Source organism: Budorcas taxicolor, chromosome 16 (genome assembly GCF_023091745.1).
Source record: "Budorcas taxicolor isolate Tak-1 chromosome 16, Takin1.1, whole genome shotgun sequence".
Taxonomy (NCBI): Eukaryota; Metazoa; Chordata; class Mammalia; order Artiodactyla; family Bovidae; genus Budorcas; species Budorcas taxicolor.
Window position 1 is genome coordinate 6,596,895 of NC_068925.1, and position 21,068 is coordinate 6,617,962.

The 21,068-nt window shown below is 48.1% G+C and overlaps 1 protein-coding gene and 1 non-coding gene across 2 annotated transcripts; one reads left to right on the top strand and one right to left on the bottom strand.

Annotated features, from left to right (window-relative positions):
- The first annotated feature begins 8,128 nt into the window (after positions 1-8,128).
- Positions 8,129-8,200, top strand: TRNAC-GCA (transfer RNA cysteine (anticodon GCA)). The gene has a single exon. It is a non-coding gene; the product is annotated as a tRNA-Cys (tRNA).
- A 309-nt stretch (positions 8,201-8,509) lies between these two features.
- C16H1orf116 (chromosome 16 C1orf116 homolog) lies at positions 8,510-13,838 on the bottom strand. Its single transcript, XM_052654227.1, has 3 exons — positions 13,734-13,838; positions 11,196-11,373; positions 8,510-10,020 (listed from the first exon to the last, which is right to left on the bottom strand). The coding sequence occupies exons 1-3, from the start codon at positions 13,836-13,838 to the stop codon at positions 8,510-8,512; spliced, it is 1,794 nt and encodes a 597-aa protein (XP_052510187.1).
- Between the last annotated feature and the right edge of the window lie 7,230 nt (positions 13,839-21,068).

Below are 21,068 nucleotides of genomic sequence, written 5' to 3' on the forward strand. Positions count from 1 at the left end.
TTCTTCCTCACTCCTTTGAGTGTGGTTATGTTACTCATTTTTAATAAAGCGAGGTTTATTTTTCACTGTCTGTATTCCCATTTGGATCCTTCTACACTCCTCTTCCAAACACACACTCACACATTCTGCTTGTTGCTACTTTATCATTTACACAGTAATTTTCTGGATATGCAAAACATTCCCATGGCTCTAAAATAAAATCTGAACTATACAGAAAAGGCAAACTCAGCTAAGTTCTCCACCAACCTCACCCGTACTCCCGACCCTGTTCCCATTTCCGTGCTTTTACAACAGCTTTCCCACTCAACTTCTGTAGGGATTAATCACACTAGTTTTTGGTTTACCCTTCCTGTATTTCTTTTCGCACAAATGGCAGACACACATGCCTTTTCTTAGGGTTTCTCTTCTCTTACATGAAAGGCAGTATCCTACAGATAGAAAGACCATTGTGGGTGCTGGGTGGAGGGGGACTGGAGAGAGGCTCGGGTGGATGTGAAGAGAATACTTGGGAGGCTGCTGCTGGGGACCAGGTGAGAGGCAGGGACACGGGTGCAGCTCCAGTGGTAGCAGAAAAGCAGAAAAGAGGGCAGGTTTGAGTGATGTTTTTGGAGGTGATGGTGTCATAATTTGGTGACTGATTACTGGGAGTGATGTCATGGATGATGCTTTGGTTACTGGCTGACTGATTGGGTGGATGCTAGTGTGGTTCGCGGAGACAGAGAACATTGACAGGGTCAGCTTTGGCGAGAGGTCTCCCATGTAGGTCTGTGTTTGGACGTGTTAAGTTTGAAATGGATCAGCTGAGGCATCAAGTACAGAGGGGAGGTCAGAAGAGTAATTTCTCAAGATGTGAATTCTTCCCTGATCTTCTGGACACTCAGGGCAGGGAGTGAGTACAGTCGTGTGGGGAGCAGGATCCAGTATCTGATTCCAGTGTGACACCAGTGGGGTGTCTTACAGTTTAACCCAATCCTGACACTATCCACCCTGAGAGAGCATCAGGTTCCACAGTTTGAGGGCTCAGTTCTACAAGAGTTAGCCCTTCGTGTCTGACGCCAATCCCAAGCCCAGCATTTCACCTGTGCTTCTGGCTGCCTGGCTATAAATCAGAGGTTCCTGTGACTTCTTCCTAAGGTTCCATTCATTTGCTACAATGACTCACCGAACGCAGGAAACCAGCTTACTCACTGGATTACTGGTATACTACAAAGGAGAATAAGGGATACTGATGAAGTGCTGCATAGGGTGAGGTCTTGTACAAAGGAACTTCTGTCCTCATGGAGTTTGGGGCCTGGCACAGTGGCACTTGGAAGTGTTCTGCTTCACCAACCTGGGAGCTCTCTGAGACCCATCCTTTTGGGTGTTTATGGAGGCTTCATTGCTCAGACATGACTGGTAAATCACTGGCTAGATGTGGGGCTAAAAGTTGGTTCCTCAGGTGACCAAGCCCTATCCGTAGGTTCTATAGGGACTTTCCAAAAGTCACCTCATTAATACGACAAAAGACACCCTTATTGCTCTCATCAAAGGAAATGTTTTAGAAGTTTTGTGACAGAAAAGGGGATGAAGACCAAACGAAAGTGAAAGTCACTCAGTCGTGTTTGACTATTTATGAGCCCATGGACTGTGTAGCCTGCCAGGCTCCTCTGTCCAGGGGATTCTCCAGGCAAGAATACTGGAGTGGGTAGCTGTTCCCTTCTCTGGGTTGGGGTGGGGGGTGGGTCTCCCTGACCCAGGGATCGAACCGGGGTCTCCTGCATTGCAGGGGGATTCTTTACCAGCTGAGCTACCAGGGAAGCTCAAAGACCAAATATACATTTTCAATTAAAATCTCAGTAGAAACCCCAGTTCTCAGCAGAACAAAAACACAAACAAAACCTTGGTAGTCATCCCAACTTCTTGCAAGAGGCTGGCTCCTCAGAGCAGAGTGCCTGCCAGACGATGTGTTCCAGAGGGTGAGGTCAGAGGCACGGGGCAGTCCCTGCCTCTCAAGGTGGAGGTGGGATGGCAGAAGATTAGGGGCTAGAGTTGTGCCTGATTTCCTAGTCTCAAAGAAAAAGTCAACTGCTATACCAGTAGACAAAGGATGTTGCAGTCATCAAGCCGTTACATTACAGCCACCCCTGCGGGTGAGCCCCGAGGAGACTCAGGGTGGAAACAGAGGCCCACCATCAAGCGATCAGGCACTTCAGCCCCTCCCTCCAGTGATGGACCCTGAGGCGACCCAGGGTGAGAAAGCACAGGATGCTGGTCCCAGAGAACGGAGGTGCATGGAGAAGGGGTTATTTCAATGAGCCCAGATTCTTGCATCTTCCCATACACAGAAAAGTGCTACCTCTTGAACTCGAGATACCTAGTTTTCTTTAACTAACGGTAATCTTTTGATGTTCCAGCTAACTGGTCTTTGTTGCAAAAACTATGTATCCTGCTTCCTCTCTTTCTTCTCAGAGCAGTCTCTCTGCACCCTGAGCTTAAGTCTTCAATTTCATCCACCAAATAAAATGCAATTGTCAGCTTGTGGGCTGTGCAACTTTTTCAGTCAATAGAAGTCACCCTAAAATGTTACTGACACCATATTTGAGTTAACTTCAACTGGACGATATTCCCGCAGCTCACAAGACCTATCTGGGGCCTTGGCTCACACTGAAGAACCCCCACCTGAAAACCAGTGGTGTCAGGGGAAGAGGAGACCAAACTTCTCCCCTTATCCACAGAGAGGGAGCTATCCGAAGGAGGCCCTGCTGAACCCCTTGGGAAGAGTGTAGTGGGGTCAGTGTGAGCTGGAAGCATAGATGCTGCAAGACTCTTGTGTTGTAGCCTCCCTCCTACCCTTTGGGGTGAAGGTAAGGAGGTAGTGAACACTGCAGTTTCCAGAGCTCAATAAGAAATTTGTTGAGAAGTCTCTTGGGGCAGATGCTCAGACCATGAGTACAGATGGAGGCGAAGGTTTCCTGAGTGCATTGTAACATAGCAGGAGGGACAGAGAAGGGGAAAAGGGAGCCACTGGGGTGGTGATAGGCAGTGTGCCTCACTTTAGGTCCCTTGGCATTTCACACTCAATCTTTAGCTAGAAACTCAGGAAACAACAAAAAGCGTAACCTTGGTTCTCCTTGGGAATCAGTAAGAGGCCTGGGCTTTGGGGACAGTGAGGGTGCTCCGGGGTGGGCAGTGTGTGGGGTGGGAAGGCAGGCAGGTGCAGGGAGGCCCAGAAGCAGCATCACAGAAGTAGAGAGAACACGGGGGAATCGGAAGTGGGAGGCCTGCTGCAGGAGCTTCCGGAAACTGGACAAGGGCTTTTGACTGTTTGGGGTTGAGGAATTTAGGTGCAGGCTAGGATTAATCCAGTCCTCAAGGGGAAACCCTTTGGCATCTGAATTACATGTGTATATGATAATAACATTAGTAGATTCTATTTACTGAGCTATGTGCTAAGTATTTTTTAAATGTATTCTCTCATTTACTTCTATGCTCATAACAACAGCAACAAGTTTGTTATTGCTTCTATGGGATTCAATCCATTAAAACGTCATTCTTTGTACTCCATTTTAAACTAGGTGACTTTTGAGCTTTAAAAACAAATCCATTTCTGATTATTTTGAAATCTGGATATATGGTAAGTGGTGAATAAAGACAATGCTCCAGATAGGCAATAAGCAAGAGAGAATGATGGCTGGGATTTAGAACATCATCTGTTTTTACTCACTTGCATGCTAAGTCAGTGATGGTGATGGTGGTGATGACTCCTGAAATGCATAGGCCCTCATATCAGAAGGGATTTGGAGAGGTCTTCCAGTATATCTTCTTCAACTAATGAAAGCCTGATTCATTCCTGAAAGATGTCTACCTTATTTTACAAAATGCCCCAAGAATCTTGAAACCTCTGTCTCGTTCTAATTTTCAAACGTTGGTTAATTTTTGGCCATGCTTGGTCTTTGTTGCTGTGCCTGGGCTTTCTCTAGTTGCAGCAAGGCAGGGCTACTCTGTGATGGGGAGTGCAGGCTTCCAATCGTGGTGACTCCTCTTGTTGCAAAGCACAGGCTCTAGGCACTTGGGCTCCAGTAGTTGTAGCAGGCAGGCTCAGTAACTGTGGCTCTAGAGCCCAAGGGCTTCCAGAGCACAGGCTCAGTAACTGTGGTCCACGGACTTAGGTGTCCCTTGGCATGCGGAATCTTCCCAGACTAGGGATTGACCCTGTATCCCATGCATATGCAGGCAGATTCTGAACCACTGGATCACCAGGGAAGACCTTTTCCTGGATTTTAGCCAGAGTTCCCTTCTTATATGTGTTTATTCTTTTCCTCCATTAAAAAATCCAACAAATAACTATAGAATAGCACAAGGCTTCCTTCGTAGCTCAGTCGGTAAAGAGTGTGCCTACAATCAACCAGGGGTTCAATTCCTGGGTTGGGAAGATCCCCTGGAGAAGGAAATGGCAACCCACTCCAGTACTCTTGCCTGGAGAATCCCATAGACAGAGGAGCCTGGCGGGCTATAGTCTATGGGGTCACAAGAGTCAGACATAACTGATTGACTAAGCATACCACACACACACATAGAACAGGATTTGTATTTTTCCCCTGAACCACAGCAAAAGGAAGTTAAAGAAAGCGTAAAGAAGTAAACTATATGGTCATGGACAACAAGAGATTGATGATAAATGGGAAGCTGGGTTTGGGGATAGAGAAGCTGGAAATAATTAGTTCAGCTTTCACCAAGACAGAAACGCCGATTCACTCTTGATTCTTTGTTTTCAAATTCTGGGAACCATGGTGTGGATAAAGAGTCACTTGGAGAGTCTGCCAAAACCTACCTGTTTCTTTGGACTTTTATTTGCAGCAAGATTTCTCTGATTTCTTCAGAGCTGGACTGCATGAGATCTTGGCTTCCAGCCCTGTATACATTTGCTCCCTTTGAGAAGGGATATTACTATCACTTATTGGATATCTACACTATGTCACGCACTGAGCTTTGATATTTCATATAATTTGTTCATCTCAGCCATCTGGAAAGGATTATTACTTCTGCCTTGCAGATGAGAGCTCTGATGTTCAAAAATTAAAGTGTCACCCCCATGGTACCCTGACTGGTAAGTGATGGAGGTGGATGGAGCCCAGCTGTATATGCTCCAGAATCACTCACATGGAGATCATGGGGCCACGGTGTCTACCTGCCTCCCTAGATTCTGATTGAGGTGGTCATGCTTTCTCCTGAGCATCTCCCTGGTCTCCTCCTCTAGTTTATGAACCTACAGCTTTGCCTTCTGCCAAGGATGAAGGGGTTCATCTCACGTATTTACACATATTTGAATCTTTACTGTCAGCTCTAACTCATAACATCAAGTTGGGCCTGTTCCGCAGTCTTTCCCTTGCCCTTCTTCCATGGAATGAACAGATTTTGCATACCTATTCACCCCCAGGGTGGCATCTGCCAGACCACACATTCCACTCTGGAGGGGGCCATCTGAGAGCTGTCTGGGCCCATCCCTTGGCCTGTGTGTAGGACAGTGTGTGTGCCTGAAGAATGCCCGGGGCGGCACATGAGCCGTGATTCAGAGGGGTAGCTGCCAACACATCTGAGGGCACAGAACCCACTCTGCTAGGCTGAGGAGGGCCCACCTCACCATGCTGGGCTGAGGAGGGGCCACCCCACTATGCTGGGCTGACAAGGGGCCACCCCACTGCGCTGGGCTGACAAGGGGCCAGCTCCTCTGTCTGGCAGATGGTCTGTTTTTGGTAAGACTGCACCAGGCAGGGTATAGCGGAGAAATAAGGCCATGTGGAAACAGAGTTGTCACTGTGGCTTTTGAAATCAAATGAATAGCCGTTACAAACTTCTGCCCGAAATCCTTCAAAAAGGGATAAGAATAACCCTGACCCCACTTCCAGCTCTTCCTCAATCAGTTCAAGCTGAATGAAGAGCAATCCTATTTGGAACAAGAAGATGGATACAATTCAGGATGGTGGATGTCCTCTCTGAGTCCCCTCGACCTTCAAAATGAGAACTGTCTTTGGATTTATTATCCAATTATTTATTGGATATTATTTATCATCCAATTATTATGCAATCCTTGAATCCCAAAGACCAACCTTAGAGCAAAACATTCTCTTTGAAGGCCGAGGACATGGGAAAGCATGGTTCTCCACAGGGAGGGGAGTGGGAGAATCTCAAACTGGGAGATTTGGGGAACTGGGCAGGATGAGAATACAGAACAGGAGAGTAGGCTGTGTAACTCGGCTGTGTCTGGGAGTGAAGCTGCCCTCCCTGAAGTGGGATTTAACAGGAGGTGCCCCTGACCAACCTATGTTAGTCAACCTTGTGTTGGTGCCAGGGCCCCAGGTTTCTACCAAGTCATACTTTAGAGCTAGTCCCAAGCTTCCCTGTTTATCACAGAAATTAATAAAAAATAAAGTGAGCTTTCATCAGGTTGCATCTTAAGAAGCAGTTCAACTCAATGCATTGTGGTGGACCATGCAGGAAAGGCCTTCTCTCTTGGAGGCTGGGGTGGGGAGGTTCTGAGATAATACGTGACTGAGCCCATCATGGGAGACCCCGTTGGCTGTGACAGGCCTGGTTCTCACCCAGGGCCAGGAGCAAGGTGGTAGGCTTTTGGGTGTGTGTCTGTGTATGTGTGTGTGTGTGGAGTGTACACAGAAACTGTCACAGCCACACCTCACATGCACCCACACCCGACATGCCAGAGCAGGGCGCAGTCATTTGTTGTCCTTACCTTAACCCTCTCATCATTTTCAGAAACACTAAGCCTTGATGTGTTGGGTCCCTAAGGACATGGTCCAGAAATGCTCAGCAGACCTACAGGGTACATTTTCAACCCGCTTCCCTTTATCCGACCCCCATATTTGGGCATCGTGGACTCCAACCAGGTCATGTCTCTGAACAGTATTTATTTCCTGAGGGGAAGCAGGGGCTATGTCCAGCTATGTCCGATCTTCAAGCTTATATTTGTAAGCCCGCACTGCCTACCCACAGTACCCTCTGGCATATTTGCAAGTTGCACGACTTGGTCAGGGAATTTGGGATTAATATGAGTCATTAGACGGCTACTTTCCCAAATTAAATAAGAAGCCACAATACTAAATATGATCCTGAACATTTAATCTCTGCTGTTTCAGAATACACTTTAGAGCTTAAAGACCTTTCAGGTTAGACTTCTGCTGGTGACTGCCAGTCCTGAGGGTGCTGTGTGGACACAGGGGACAAGGGGAGGGGAGGGGCCTGCAGTGTGGGTGGAAATGGGAGCCCCAGCTCTGATCTCAGCTCTGTCACTAATGGCACAGTGACCATGATGAGTCACTTCCCTTCCCTAAAAGGATTGGATTAGAGTGTCTCTATGGCCCCTCTCAGCTCTGACAGTCTATAAATAAATAATTAGCAGAGAATGTAATGTGCTGATTTTCCATAGGAATTGAGGAAATCAAAAAATAACTTGCAATCATGTAGACAAAGGCTTTCAAGAGTTTCTTGGTATTTACAATGTCTCTAGGCTTGAGTTCCTAACTCACTGTTGACCCAGCCCTGGCTTCAGTCCTGTGCAGATGGGAGATCCAGAGCAGGAAAAACAGGGATCTCGGAGTCAGGGCCTGTTGCAGTTTATTACTGAGTTTAACAAGCCCAAGGACAAGACCCTTCCCAGGGGAAGTGTGATGTGTAGACATTCATCCTGCCTCCACAGACCAACAAGAGTGTCAGGATGTGTCTGATCCTTGGGACTAAGGACAGTGAGAGGGCCACAAACAGACTCCTTGGCTGTGGCCCCCTGTCCAGAAGGCCTGAAGCGAGAGGGGACTCCAGCAAGGGCTGAGCCAGTCTCCATCCATTGCAGGCATTCTGGGGGCACCACATTTCACGTGACCCTGCATTTGCCTAATGTCACGGGTACATCTACTGTCTCATTTGACTATTTTTCTCAGGCTCAGCCATGCCTCTCCACTCAGTTCTAGGCTGAACTCTACCCGACATAAGAAAATTTTCAACCAGAGCAGAATTCTGAGCAATGACTTCTTGTGTCATATAAATAGCATCAGTGATATATACAGCCTATAATACACACACACACACGCGCACACACGCACACACACACACACAGCCATTTGCACAGGCACCGAGGGCTTCCTGTGTGGCTCAGACGGTAAAGCGTCTGCCTGCAATGCAGGAGACCCAGGTTCAATCCCTGGGTCAGGAAGATCCCCTGGAGAAGGCAATGGTAACCCACTCCAGTACTCTTGCCTGGAGAATCCCATGGATGGAGGAGCCTGTAGTCTCCTCTGGGGTGCAGTCCACGGGGTTGCAAAGAGTCAGACATGACTGAGCGGCTTCACTTTCATTGGCACAGCTGCTCGGAATATAAATGTGTAGTCCAGTCTCTCCCCCAGCGAGAGGAGACCACTGGAGACGAGCTGACCCCGTGCAGCTCCTGAGTCGTGCTCTGGGTCCCAGCCTGGGCAGTGGGGTGCGGGGAGGGGCTGTGTGGGTGGGGCTGGTGGCCAGCGGCCTACTCCTTCAGCAGTCCCAGCTTCTTCAGCGCCTCCCTTCTGTGTTCATCTGACACTCCCTTTGGGGAGATCCTGACACTGACACAGGGGGGCCGGGGCAGCTTGTCTCGGCTCTGCCCCTGGTAAGACAGGCGCTTGGGGGCCCCCTCCTGCTCCAGGTCAGCCAGCTTGCCCACCTGGATACCCTCGAAGTCCTTCCCAGTGCCCAAGGAGGCCGGGCGTGGCCGGGAATTACGCAAGATGCTAGGCGAGATCCGGTCCAGGTAGGAGACTTTTTCCAGAGAGGTGCTGGTTTGGGGGCTGGGAGCCTTCTCGGCTGAGAGGTAGCTGCTCAGCCCAATGCCTGACCGCTCCAGGGTGTTGGACTTGAAGCTCATCTGTCTGAGGCCAGGGACGCCACTCTCCTGGAGGGTCAGCCCAGACTCTGGCTTTTGCTGAGTCAGGGGACCATGTGCCTGTGGGCCCTTTGGGACAGGAATTGGCATGGATTTGGCAGCTGGAGCTGTCCCTGGAGTGGGTTCCTGGGTGGGAACCAGAACCTTGCCTGGAGAAGGCGGTTGGGCCAGAGCTGGTGCTTTCCCGGGAGAAGGGCCCTGCTTGGGTGCAGGGGCCGGGGCCCTTCCGGGGACCTGAGCTGGGGCCGGGGACTCGGCCTGAGTGCCAGTCTCCTTGAGCCTGATGGAGGGCCTGCTTAAGCGGAGGCTGGGCTCCTCCTGGTCCTGCGGCAGCCCCAGCTTCTCCAGTGCTTCCCTGCGTGCCTTCCTCTGCTCCTGCAGAGAGGACGAGGTAGGGCTGGGGTCCCCGGGTGCAGCCTCCAAGTGGCAGGACAGCCGGTTCCGGGGGTCACTGTGGAAACTGCCTCGGCTGCTCTTCAGGACAATGTTTGGTGGCAGTTTCCGGGGCTTAGGGGCCGTGAGGGGGGCCGGCCGGGCACTTGGATGGCCCCCTGACAGGACGGCCGCATCTCCAGTGCCTGCATCCTGAGAGGACACCAGGGGAAGAGGCCGAGGTGGCGCAGGTTCCCCGGTTGAACCTTTCTCACTGGCTTTTTGGGACATGGCCTCTGGAGCGGGCTTCCTGTTTCTCTGGGAGCTAAGTGATGGGTGGACCTGGGGCCTGGGGCTCAGCTCCCCTGGTCCTCTGGGCAGGCTGCCTTGCCCACGCTGCTCGGGCTGGATGTCCTGGAAAGCCTCCGGTGGGGGGATGAGCGCTCCGTCCAGCTCAAGGGCAGTGTCTGGGGGCGCGGCCAGTGCCTGGCTGGGCTCACGGCTCTGGCTGACCCGCTCTGTCTCAGGTGCCGAGACAAGTCCCTCGGATCCCCCTGGATTATGGCTGTTAGTCAGGGTGGTGCTTTTTCTGAGGTTCTGGTTTCTGCCGATGTGGATATTTCTGGGGAGGCTATAGGAGCCAGACCTGAGGCCCAGGCTTTGGGGCCCGGGTGGATGAGCTGAGCTGAACGGAGTCACTCTTTTTGGCTCTGGTCCTTGGCCAGTTGTCTCCTTGGGATGTCCTGTAAGAGTCAGGGGAACAGGTGAAGAAGAGTAGGCAGTGAGAACCCTGCTGTCAAGGGGAGAGGAAACACTTCCCACACTCTGATCTCCAAGTCGCAATGGACGGGTTTTGTCTGCTTGTTGTTGTCGTTGTTGTTTCTTTGTTCTTGAAGGACAACGCTTTTGTCTGGATATCATTTAGACAACAGATCAATCCTAGCAGATTTCCTTCAACCAGGGATTAGCATTTCCTGGTGGCTGGGCAAAGGGCAGCCCAGACAGCTCTGTGTCCCTGACTCAGGCTCTTCCTAACCTCTGCAGATACAGGATGGTTGGGATTCAGGACAGTCCCTCCCGCTGTCCTGGGGCTCCCAGGTAACTGAGTCCAGTGGAAGCACTGAGCTTGAACAGCATCAACAGGTGATTTGCTCTCGCCCCACCAGGCATCTGCCTTCTTCCACCTCCACTTCCTGTAAACACCTGGATGACTCTGTAATGGCCACAGCTGTCCCTGCACCACAGGGTGATACGGGCTCTTTCCTTCCAGTGAGTAAGCATAAGCACCAGGCCCACTGGGCCAGGAAATCAGCCTGCTGTATCACCAGAGACAGTGGGTCTAACATATTGTCAATAAATATTTCCCAAGTGTATGAGGTGATGGCAGTCCTAATGCCAATGGGGCTGTCTTCCTGGGATGTGTGGCCACACTTACATGCCATCTTTGTCTCCATCTACTGAGCCACAACATCATTCCACACTCTCTCACAAGGCCCTCAAGGTGCCACCCACTGAAATTAAGGGAGCCCCTCCCTCTGCTTATCTCCTGCAGCCTCATCCTCTGGGTCACCCAGATTAGCTCCCCAGACTGACTCAGGTTTTCCAGAGCCACCCACCCACCCCTCACTGCTTCTCTCTCCCACCTCGGTGGTCATATGGCTTTAGAATGTCTCCATAAGAGAGTGGGAGCCGGTCAAATCCCCTTCCCTCCCAGACTTTGATACTTCGTACAAAGACACAAGAAGCTGTCTTGGACAATCCCTCCTTCCCCCCAAGGACAAGGCTTTATTCTAGCCCCAAGTAGAGAGGAGAGTGTTTGTTCCTTCTTCTGCCCATGACTCAGAGCAGAGGGCAGACAAGACGGAAAGCGGCCAGGAAGATGTAGTATTTTTTTGGTTTTTTAGACAGTCTGTCTTACCCTGGGGGGCAGGCTGGGTCGTGGGCAGTGCTCCGGGACCTTGGGGAGTTGTGGCTTGCTCAGACTCGTCAGTGGACAGCCCGCTGTCAGCCTCAGTGTCCAGGGAGCCAATGGTTTCCTCCAGGAAGAGCAGACACTCCTTCTCTTCAGCGGACAGGAAATCGTAGCTGCTGTCACTCTGGAGTGAGGAGAGGGCGGGGGAGCTGTGACAGGCAGCTCTCCAGAAACTGGTGGGGCCCAAGAGCCACCCTGCCTTGGGGAAGGAATGCCGAAGAGCCGGACCACCATGCCACTCTGCAGACCTGCTGGAGCTGCTTCCTGAAGCCGCAAGCACCGGGAGGGCAGAGCCTGTCGGGCTGTGGTCCCCTTGGCACCCAGCTCCGACAGCTGGGCAGGAAGACTGCAAAGGGCTTTTCATTTGCTAAGTCCTGGGTGGAATGCTTCCAGGCACAGATTAGAAGGTCCCGGGTTCTAATTTTACTTCCTCTGTGTGACCTATGTCAAGTACTTCAACTTTGTGTGTAACATAATGATTTGATCTTAAACCTGAAGCAATACCTAAAATGGCATTACTTTGAACTTTTCAAAGCACTTCTGCATCCTTGATCTGGCATGTCAAGGACAGCATGAGAACAAACAGGAAAGAGAGTCAACTACTCGCTGACAGGCCAATAGGAACAGTGGCACGACGAGTCACAGATAAATTCACTAAATAATTTATACTTGACTTTGAAATGCATTCCATGCAGAATTTTTTTTCCCCTTGTGTATTTACTTTCCTGATGGCATTTGGCTCTGGCTAACGTTAAAACAAAGTGTGAATTTCTTAAGCAAATATTAACTTAAGGGAGGAAGGTGGACAGACTGGTATGGGGAGAGGGGAGAGCAACTTAGTATTAAATATTATGCAGAAATTGAGATACATGTTTTAATTATGAAAAAGCACACAGGCATGTTTGGGAGAACAGGTTATGGCCATGTCAGATGCTTACTGCCGTGTTCTGCAAGGCCAGGAAGACCCATGGAATAGTTGTTCTCCAACGTTGAAGGTTGAAGGGAGGACAAAAATGGGAATACAGGAGATTTGGCCTGAGTCCCTTCTTAGCGTCTCTACCCCTCTTCCTAACGTTTGAGTCCCTGCAGAGATATATATTCTTCAGACTCATTGAGATGGCCAGGAAGGATTTTGAGAAAACCCTGAAGATATCTCAGGTGGAGGGGAAATGGTTGTTGGAATGACCTTTCCAGTCCCTCAGGCTCCATAAGGAGTCATCTGTCAGTTGATTGAGGGAGACCTACATGTCAAGGGAAGTCCCAGAGATAGCCCTTAGAAGCCTGGATGCTGGCTCTGGAGGTTCTGTGAACAAAATCTTCTTTAGTGCTCTCTTCTTCCTAAAATAGTCTTGCCAAGACTCCATCTCTGATTTTCTCCTTTGTGGATGATTCATTTTGACAGCCTTTAACTCCTGCCACATTCTGTGTCCAGTGCTATGTAACTATTCACGTTGGTCTCTGCCTAACAGACAGGAAGCTATCTCTGTCGCCCCATCATCTAGGGTCAAAAAGAAATTCTATACAGATTGTCTGCACTTTCAGCTTTTGTACATTAGGTGCTGCTTTTTCTACTCCATTTTTGCATATCAAAACTCACCAACTATACTAAACATCTTCAACATTCAGTAGAGGTCATTATGATCTTTTAACTTTGAAATATCTCTACATACAGGATATAGAGCAATAAAGTATACATTATCAAGGGTTATCATGTATATGATGAGTACCCATAACAAAAGAATGCTTACATTTGGACATAGGGCAGACTTATTTTTTGACACCAATCTTATAGTAATTGAGATTTAAATCCATGCCCAGAAAAACTACAATTTATTACATGTCACAAATAAACACAATGATTTTGGAAGATTCCCAATCTCTACTGACAGACAGACTATTTCTTTTCTAGATAGAGGCAGGTACTAAATGCTTCAGATGTGTTTCATTTATTCCTCTCAAGAACCCTATGAATTTGGTATTAACATTATCCTCATCCTAAAACTGAAACTTGGAGAAATAAAGGGATTTGCCCAAGATCATGGAGCTTCTAAGTAGAGAACCCAGATCTGCTTGGCTCCAGAACCCAGGCTCTTAACTGCTCTGTGCTCTTTGATCTTTGTGGAAGACTGAAGTGAGGCTGCTCATTGCAGAGGATTTGAGGAATCCACAGGGATCTACATTCTGTTTCCACTGTGGCCTGAGATCACTGACCCATTCTCTCATCTCAGTTATACCTCCCAACCTAATGAGAACTGGGAAAAAGTCTCATTTGTCTTATTACTCTCTGGGGTTGTCCCACCCTATTCTCTATAGAAGCGGGGGTGACTCAGAGGCAAAATACTGCCTGGCGTGCTTCACACTCCCTGACAAGGAAGATGAAAGACAAGGAGCAGTAAGCAAGGACGGTGGTGGGCAGGGCAGGGCAGGGCAGGGGAGGGCAGGGTGCAGAGAGTAGGCCAGGCTGCAGACAGAGACAGTACGTACAGATCCAGAGCGGGTGGAGGTGGTGCTCATCATACTGTCGCAGCTGCCGACGCGGGTCGTGGGTTCCAGGCCAGGCCCTGCTGGCCACAGCTCCCTCTCGGGCATCGCCTGAAGCAAGATGCAGGGGTGGTGAAAGGGGCTCCCAGAGGGGAAGTGAAGGGAAGTGAAGAATGTCCCAGGCTGGGCCTGAAAAGAGAAGAATCAAAGCCATGTGTGAGCTGAGCCAGGCTCCAGTGAGGCTCTGCCCAGGCCCTGAAGCAGCGTGGCGCCCGGGACGCCAAGCAAGCAGAGAGCTGGAAGGGGCCATGCTCAGCCATGCCCAGACCCTGACCCCCAGCCTGCACCAGGGACACACAAGCTGGACACACACATGCAGGAGGACGGACTTAGGTGGCGGAGAAGCAGTTCAGCAGAAGGGAGACACCATCATTTCTCTCAGTCACTTTTTTTCTCTGAACCAGGGAACTTAACCTAGATTTTCATTACTAGCATTGGTATTACAAGGGTTAAACCTTGGGTTCTAGAGAGTAGCTGGATCTGGGTTCCAATTCCAGTTTCAACATTTACAGTGATGTGATTTGAGGCAAATTACTCTGAGTCTGTTTTTCCTCATTATAATAAGATTAAATGAGAACAGTTAGCACAGTTTAGTTGGTAGTAAATTAGCAAATGCTTAGGGAATAAATGAGTAACTATTACTGTTTTTGTAATACGAAAAAGACAAGATCCAACTTGGATCAAAGTAGACTGCAGCAAGGGAAACAAAAGTTTTTTTCTTTTTTTTTTTTTTAAGGAACAGGGCATAATAGTACCTACCTCAAAGGATTGTCATGAATTTATAATGAGATACTCCATTTAAAACACTTTGTGCAGTGTGCAGCCCTGTAATCGTCAGCTGCTACCATAGCCATGTCATCAACACCATTGCGATGACTCCCAGCATAGCCACCATCATTGCCCAAGTCTGGGAGGTGTGTGCACAGCACCCCAGGGGTTGACACAGACCTAGTTCCTCTCTCACGCATCACCCACCCTGAGGCTGCACTTATTCCCAATGAGATTCCCTAACCTGTCTCAAATGAACAAGAGCAAAGTCCTAGGTAGCTTCCTTCCAACTCCAACTCATAGGGAAAGAACGGCTTCAATTTCATTGAGCCAACAGAAATAGCAAAGGAAGGTTAGTGCCATCTATCTTCAGGAAGTCCTGGGGGTTTTCATATGCTCGTTTGTGGGGAAAACTCCACCATAGTTGGAAAAGCCAAAGGTAACTCTCCCATGTTAAAATGAAATTCTAGAAGAATTAAGATTAAAAGACAGTTCCAAGATCAAGAACGGACATGGGGGAAGAGTTTAGAATTAGAATATAGTTTGTTGGATTCTGAATCCATGTTTTCCTCACAATGCTGTGTCTTATTTTCTACTATCTTTCCTATGCTCCCAGTACGAGGAAAAATGTCCTGGAAAACTGAATTTGATTTGACATCTTGAGATTTGGGGTTCAGATTCTAGGGCAGGTTGTCTTTTCAGCCTGTACCAACAATTGCTTACAATGCCAAACTCAGGTTTGGGCTGTGCTGGGGGAGTCAGCCTGCCAACCACCTCGAGCTGACAAGCACAGGGCCTCCCAGAGCTCCTCTCCTGCTGGGGAGGAGGCCTTCAAGTGCCACAGGCAGGGAGGGGCAGAACAATGGAGGAGGAAGAGGGATGATCCCTTATAAGCAAGATATGTGTAGTTCATGAGGGCCCAGAGCCTCTTAGGAGAGACAGAGGGGACCACAGGGGACAGAGATGAAGTGCAGTGATGAACCAACACGGGTGAAGATAACTCCTGGGTTTCCTTCACGAGCTCCTTCATGAGTTTCCCATTATCCAAAACCCCAATGAAACAAATGCGAGAAGTCACGCGAGATGACGTTCAGTCACCTCAGCTAGCCTCTCCATTAATGACTGACTAGGTCACTGACTTCCAAAAGTACTAACTCATTTCTAACATTCTGTAGGGTTGAGACCAACAAAGAGAATCCATCTCTCATCTCTCATCCATTAGCCAAGGCACACAGAAGGCACTCAAAAAATGCTAGATGAAGAGACTTGTCGTTCATTCTGGAGTCTACTGAGTTGCACTGTTGGAAGGTCTCTTTTTTGGCTTCTACACTATTACTGCAAGCTCTTCTTCAAATATTTTATTTCCCAGAAAATATATGGCTTAATGGAATTTTGGGAAACACTTTCAGTTACAGTAACATTTATTAGCCCTCAGGAGGCCCAGGGCATGCAAAACTTTATTAAGACAAAGATAATGTTTCCAAGAAGTCAGTGTAGATCCAAGGGTCTGTTTTATTGGCTCTAACTTTCCTATCTGTAACACTGGGGCAGTAACTGTTAAAAGTGACTCACTGTAATTAATGGAATGTTCTCTGTGAACAGATGAGCAGATGCTGCCTTTTCCTTTCAGAGAAAAATGACTGCCTTGTTCTCCCAAGCATGCATCGGACTTTACAGGGGTTTGCTAACATCTCCTTCCTCCCAGGGCAGCCTATCACACTCTCACTTTGGAACCAAGGATGGCTTGAAGCAGCTGGAAGAGATAGAAACAATATGAACAGCATTGCTTCAAAAAACACAGCAGGGTATAGTTGATAAAGTGCTTTCAGATATGCTAATTGAGTTTTTTTAAAAAAACTGCTAGCTTAGGCAGGGTGTGACATTTTTTCCACTTGACAGCTAAGAAAGCTGGGGTTCTTTCTAACCCCTTCCTGTGGGAAGTATGAAACAATCTATATAACTGCATGTATGGGACAGCCTGTGGCTCCCAGCCCTTCTAGAGGGTATCACAAAGGCTTTCCGCACGCAAGAGGGCCATGTACCTAAAGAAGGACCATTGGCCACCCTTGATGAAACACTGAAAACCCCAGGAACATCCTCTTTTGATTCAGCTTTATGCATCCAGGCCAGCTTTTTGTCCCAACAACAGATATTTCCAGAGTAAAGAAATGACATTAAATGCCGCTGATGCTCAAGTAAGCGCAACAGAATCACCACAGAGATTAACTTGAACCTGAAACCAAAGCTGAATGAGCCCCAGTGTGTTTGCACCCCCTCTCCACACCTAGTGTTCTGATCCCCAAAGTCTGAACTGTGAAGACGCCTTCTCTTCTTCCTACTCCCTCTCCCCTCACCAGGCTGACCTGACCTGGATGCTGCATCTCCTTTCACCAACTTTACCACCTTGAAACTTGGGGGCTGTTTCAGGTCAGCCATTGAAATCTGAGGTATTTCTACTTGATAAGTGGAGCAACAGGTGCAACACTCAAGGTGAGAGTTTGGTATCTTTGAACACTTGACCTCTTTGGGCAGCTTGAGGGGAGAAAGGAATGGATTAAGAGATGTACACAGCCTGTATCAGGGTCACCCGTGCAAAGGCATATTAAATATTAACTACTCCCTGAAGCCAGCCAAGCCTTGGAGGAGAGTTAAAAAAAGGCATGTGGCATTCTGGCATCTGGACGGGGTGGGGTGGGAAGAGGGTTTCAGCCTCACTCCTATTTGGTTTCTCTGTACCTCCTGAACAATCTGAAGGCCCCCTTGCCACCTTCCTGCCATGAAACCACCCCCAAATCCTCTAAGAACTCATCTCTCTCCCCAGTGGTCAAAGAGATTTCCTGTCTCCAGGTCTCCAGGTCTCCTGCTGACCTTGGGCTGGAGAACATCCTAAGGAGGCCAAGAAGACTAAAAGGTGCGCTGTATGTGTATCCCTCTCCACAAGCACATGGGCAGGTTTCCATGTAAGTTTAGGCAATTGTACAATTGCCTATTTCACCAGTGGATTTGAGAGAGAGTGGGGTGGAAACATCCCCTGTGCAGAAGAGCTTTGCTTGACATTGCAGCTCATCTTTATTGCTGACAAGGTCACCATCTATGGCAGCCTTTAGTCAGTGAGCTTGGCGGGCTGGTTCTGGGGTGTGGGCTGAGCTAGAGCCTAAGGGTTCAGGTGCCAGGAAGAAACCCAATATATTCATTCAGGGCTTGCGTGCCAGGCTCTGGGATCCTGACACTAGAGCTTTCCACTTCCCTTTTTCTGGAAGCAGGAGGAAAAGGCATGAAGTTAAGGAAGAGAGTGTTAACCCCCACAAGCTAGATGACGGAGAGCTGACTTGTTACTCTGACTTGACTTCTACACCCAGTGTCCCTGTGTGGGGAGCTCTGCCACACATACTGCCAATCAAGACACCTGAAGGAACGCAAAGCAAAACCACGGCACTGGTCTGGCTCTCCTCTCTGGACCCTGCCACACTGCTTTGGCCTGAACCCCTCCCGGAATTCCTACTAGACTTGACATGCTATGGTGAAGTATTAATGTGGGTGGGGCCCTGGCACAGTTGAGTAGCTTCCAGTTTGCCAGTCCTTGTGTCTATTAACAGGCAAAGTAAGAAATTTAATGAGGTTGAACTCAAATAGGCTTGACTTTGCAACCAGATTATCCGTGGGTTTCCAAAGATGAGCTGGTAACCTGACTTGGAGTTTTTTCAATGTAACCAAACCTCACATTGCCTTACAAACAACCTAGCATGGCTCACACCTTACACACCCTTCCACAAGGAGCTCATTATCACACACACACACACACACACACACATTGAACACACACACACTGCACCTTTTATTTAAATAAAGATAGACATTGAGTTGATAAAGCTATGGGAAAATTTCTTGTTAGAAATGCAATGGAAAACCAAGGCACTTTTCCTCCCCTGGGCGATTTTCCATTTCTACTCCGTCTACTCCAACTATTCTCTTCCAAAATCACAACTCAATTTCAACGGCGCAGAAATGGAGATTTCTAAAGCAAACCTGTATTCTTTTCTTGTCTGCACAATATGCTTTATCCAACCTAAACAGGCAGATGAAAAAAAAAGAAATAAAAAAAAAATAAACAAATGCGTCTCAGCCCCGGTCTCCAGAAAAGCACTCCCGTCTCCAGCTATCAACCTACTCTGGTGCACTGCTGGACTCAGAGAGTTGAGGAAGAGAGAGGAAAGTCCCCCAGGTGCGTTATAAAGGGCTCAACTCTGCAGTTCTGACTTCCCACGAAGACCCCGACTCTTGCTGCAGAGTAAGCAATAGTTGGTTAGTAATTAACTCACCTTCAATGGGTGACTGAAGAGAGGAAAAGAAGAGAATACCCTTGTATTACAAAGGGCAGAGACGGAGACAGAGACAGCGTGCCCAGTCGCCTACTGCTTTCTTCTTGTGACCTCTTCCTGACTCACCTGGACAGGTAAAGGCTTCACCCGCGCGGCCTCACCCCACCCTGCCCGACGCCCAGCCAATCCCAGGCCTCCCTGCCCTCGTCGGCTTCCAGCTGTTTCCCCGGGGAGGGCGCGGGCGGGGTCGGCTCACTTGGCCAATCGCCTCTGGCCCTCCTTCCCTCGCTGAGAGCCAATAGAGAGCCTTTAACCACAGCCGAGGGCCGGGAGGAGGAGCCGCTCGTTTGGGCTGAGGCTTGGACAAGAGTTGGCCTGTTATCCCTTTTAAAAATCTTGATACAGAGACACGCAGTCCACTGGGCAGTGTGCTTTTCCGTGCGCCTGTTTGAATCTTGAGTTTCTATCTCTAACTGCCTTCTTCCTCTCAAAGTATTCCCCTGAATTCTTCAAGGTAAAAATCCTTTGTGACCAGTTTTGCTAGTCTCTTTTCCAGTCTTTCAGAGTCACTGTCGTCCTTAAGTGTTTTCCCAGCAGCTCATAATCCTAGCAGCTCCACTCAGGACCACGGATGAAGGCGTCTAAGGACAGGGACGCTGGCGCTGAGACACCGTGACAAAGACCTTCTGGGGGAAATAAAACTGTATTCTCTCTCAAGAGATCCCTATTCTGATGAAAAAACGGACCCGACAGCCTTGAAGGAGAGAACATGTACGCCGTCGTTTGGGTCTCTGGTCTTTTAGCTGTGTGTGGAAGGTAGCAATGAATATGAAGAAATAAAAATGAAGAAGCTACCAATCAGCTCTGCAACTCCTATCTCCTTCCAATGGCAGATTTCTGGCACCTGTAGGTAAAAGATCCGGAAGAAAGTAGGCCGAAGATAGTAGGTGAAAAAATCCAAAGCTTTCAGGAAGGAATCTTCCTCTAGGAATGGCAATCACTTTCACCAGATATACCTTTTGCTTGGAAACTGGATTTTCCTGGATATATTTTATCCTCGATACCAAAGGGCAGGAAGAAAAATTAAAATCAATGCACATAGTAATTGCCAATATTTTGTTAAAGCTCTTGCTAGGCACTGGGAATTGTGCTGTGCTAATCATTTTCATATATAACTTCATTTATTCTTTATTTGAAAAGTAGTCGCTATTAATATACAAATTTTTACAAAGAGGAGAAATGACTTGCTCAAGATCATGTAGCTAGGACGTGGCAGAGCACGGGTTTCAACTCAGGCAGTATGATGTCAAGTTTGCCTTGTATTAATATGATGCCAATCATTCTCTATTTTGGAGAAAAATCCTAAGTAGGAAACGTGAAGTACACAGATAATGTGCAGGTCTAATTCTAATAACTAGATTCACCCTTCTTGACTCATTTCTATCTTGTAGCTGTTTCTGTCCTTTAGAATGACACACGACTTTCATCTTTTCCCTGTGTGATATCTGCAGTTGTGATCATTGCAGAAGGGCAGTGATCATGGGGCTAAAGTACAGAAAAAGCAGGGCAGGACTAGTGAGGAGAAAGGAGGTTTGAGGAAGCCTGGAATAACTCAGCACCTATCAGTGCATGTGGATAACAGAGCTGCCTGAGCATTTAGTCAGCTGACTGATGATCTCTCTTCCTGATGTGTCATTCAAATATGTATGATGTCATAATACTAACAAAACAGGAAGGACATCTCCAAATCAGTTCAATGCACCTAGAGTTACACCCAAGGATTCAGTCACTGAAGCTGATCCAGCTTCATAGGTGTGCGATTTGAATATTTGCTAAAAAAAATGCATTGACTTATGAGCATTAACCTCAAAGATGAGAGGAGGCATAGTCTTGTTTGTGAACAGTTTTTCAGTTTATAGTAAAATTAGAATAATTAGGAAGAGCCCCTATCTTTTCCCAGGTAGAGGTAGGGACATAGACAAATGATCTTACTATTGCTCTCTTTCCTTTTTAAAAAAAATTTCTTTTTGAAAATTATGAAATATTTCAGATACTTTGGCATAACAAACAGCACTGTACCTAACAGAACCTTAACATTACAGTAGAGGTTGCTTACAAACTTTGCTCCTCCATGCCTTCCTGCCTCCTCAAAACAGACATACAGTCCAGCTGAAACAAATTGCTATTCTGA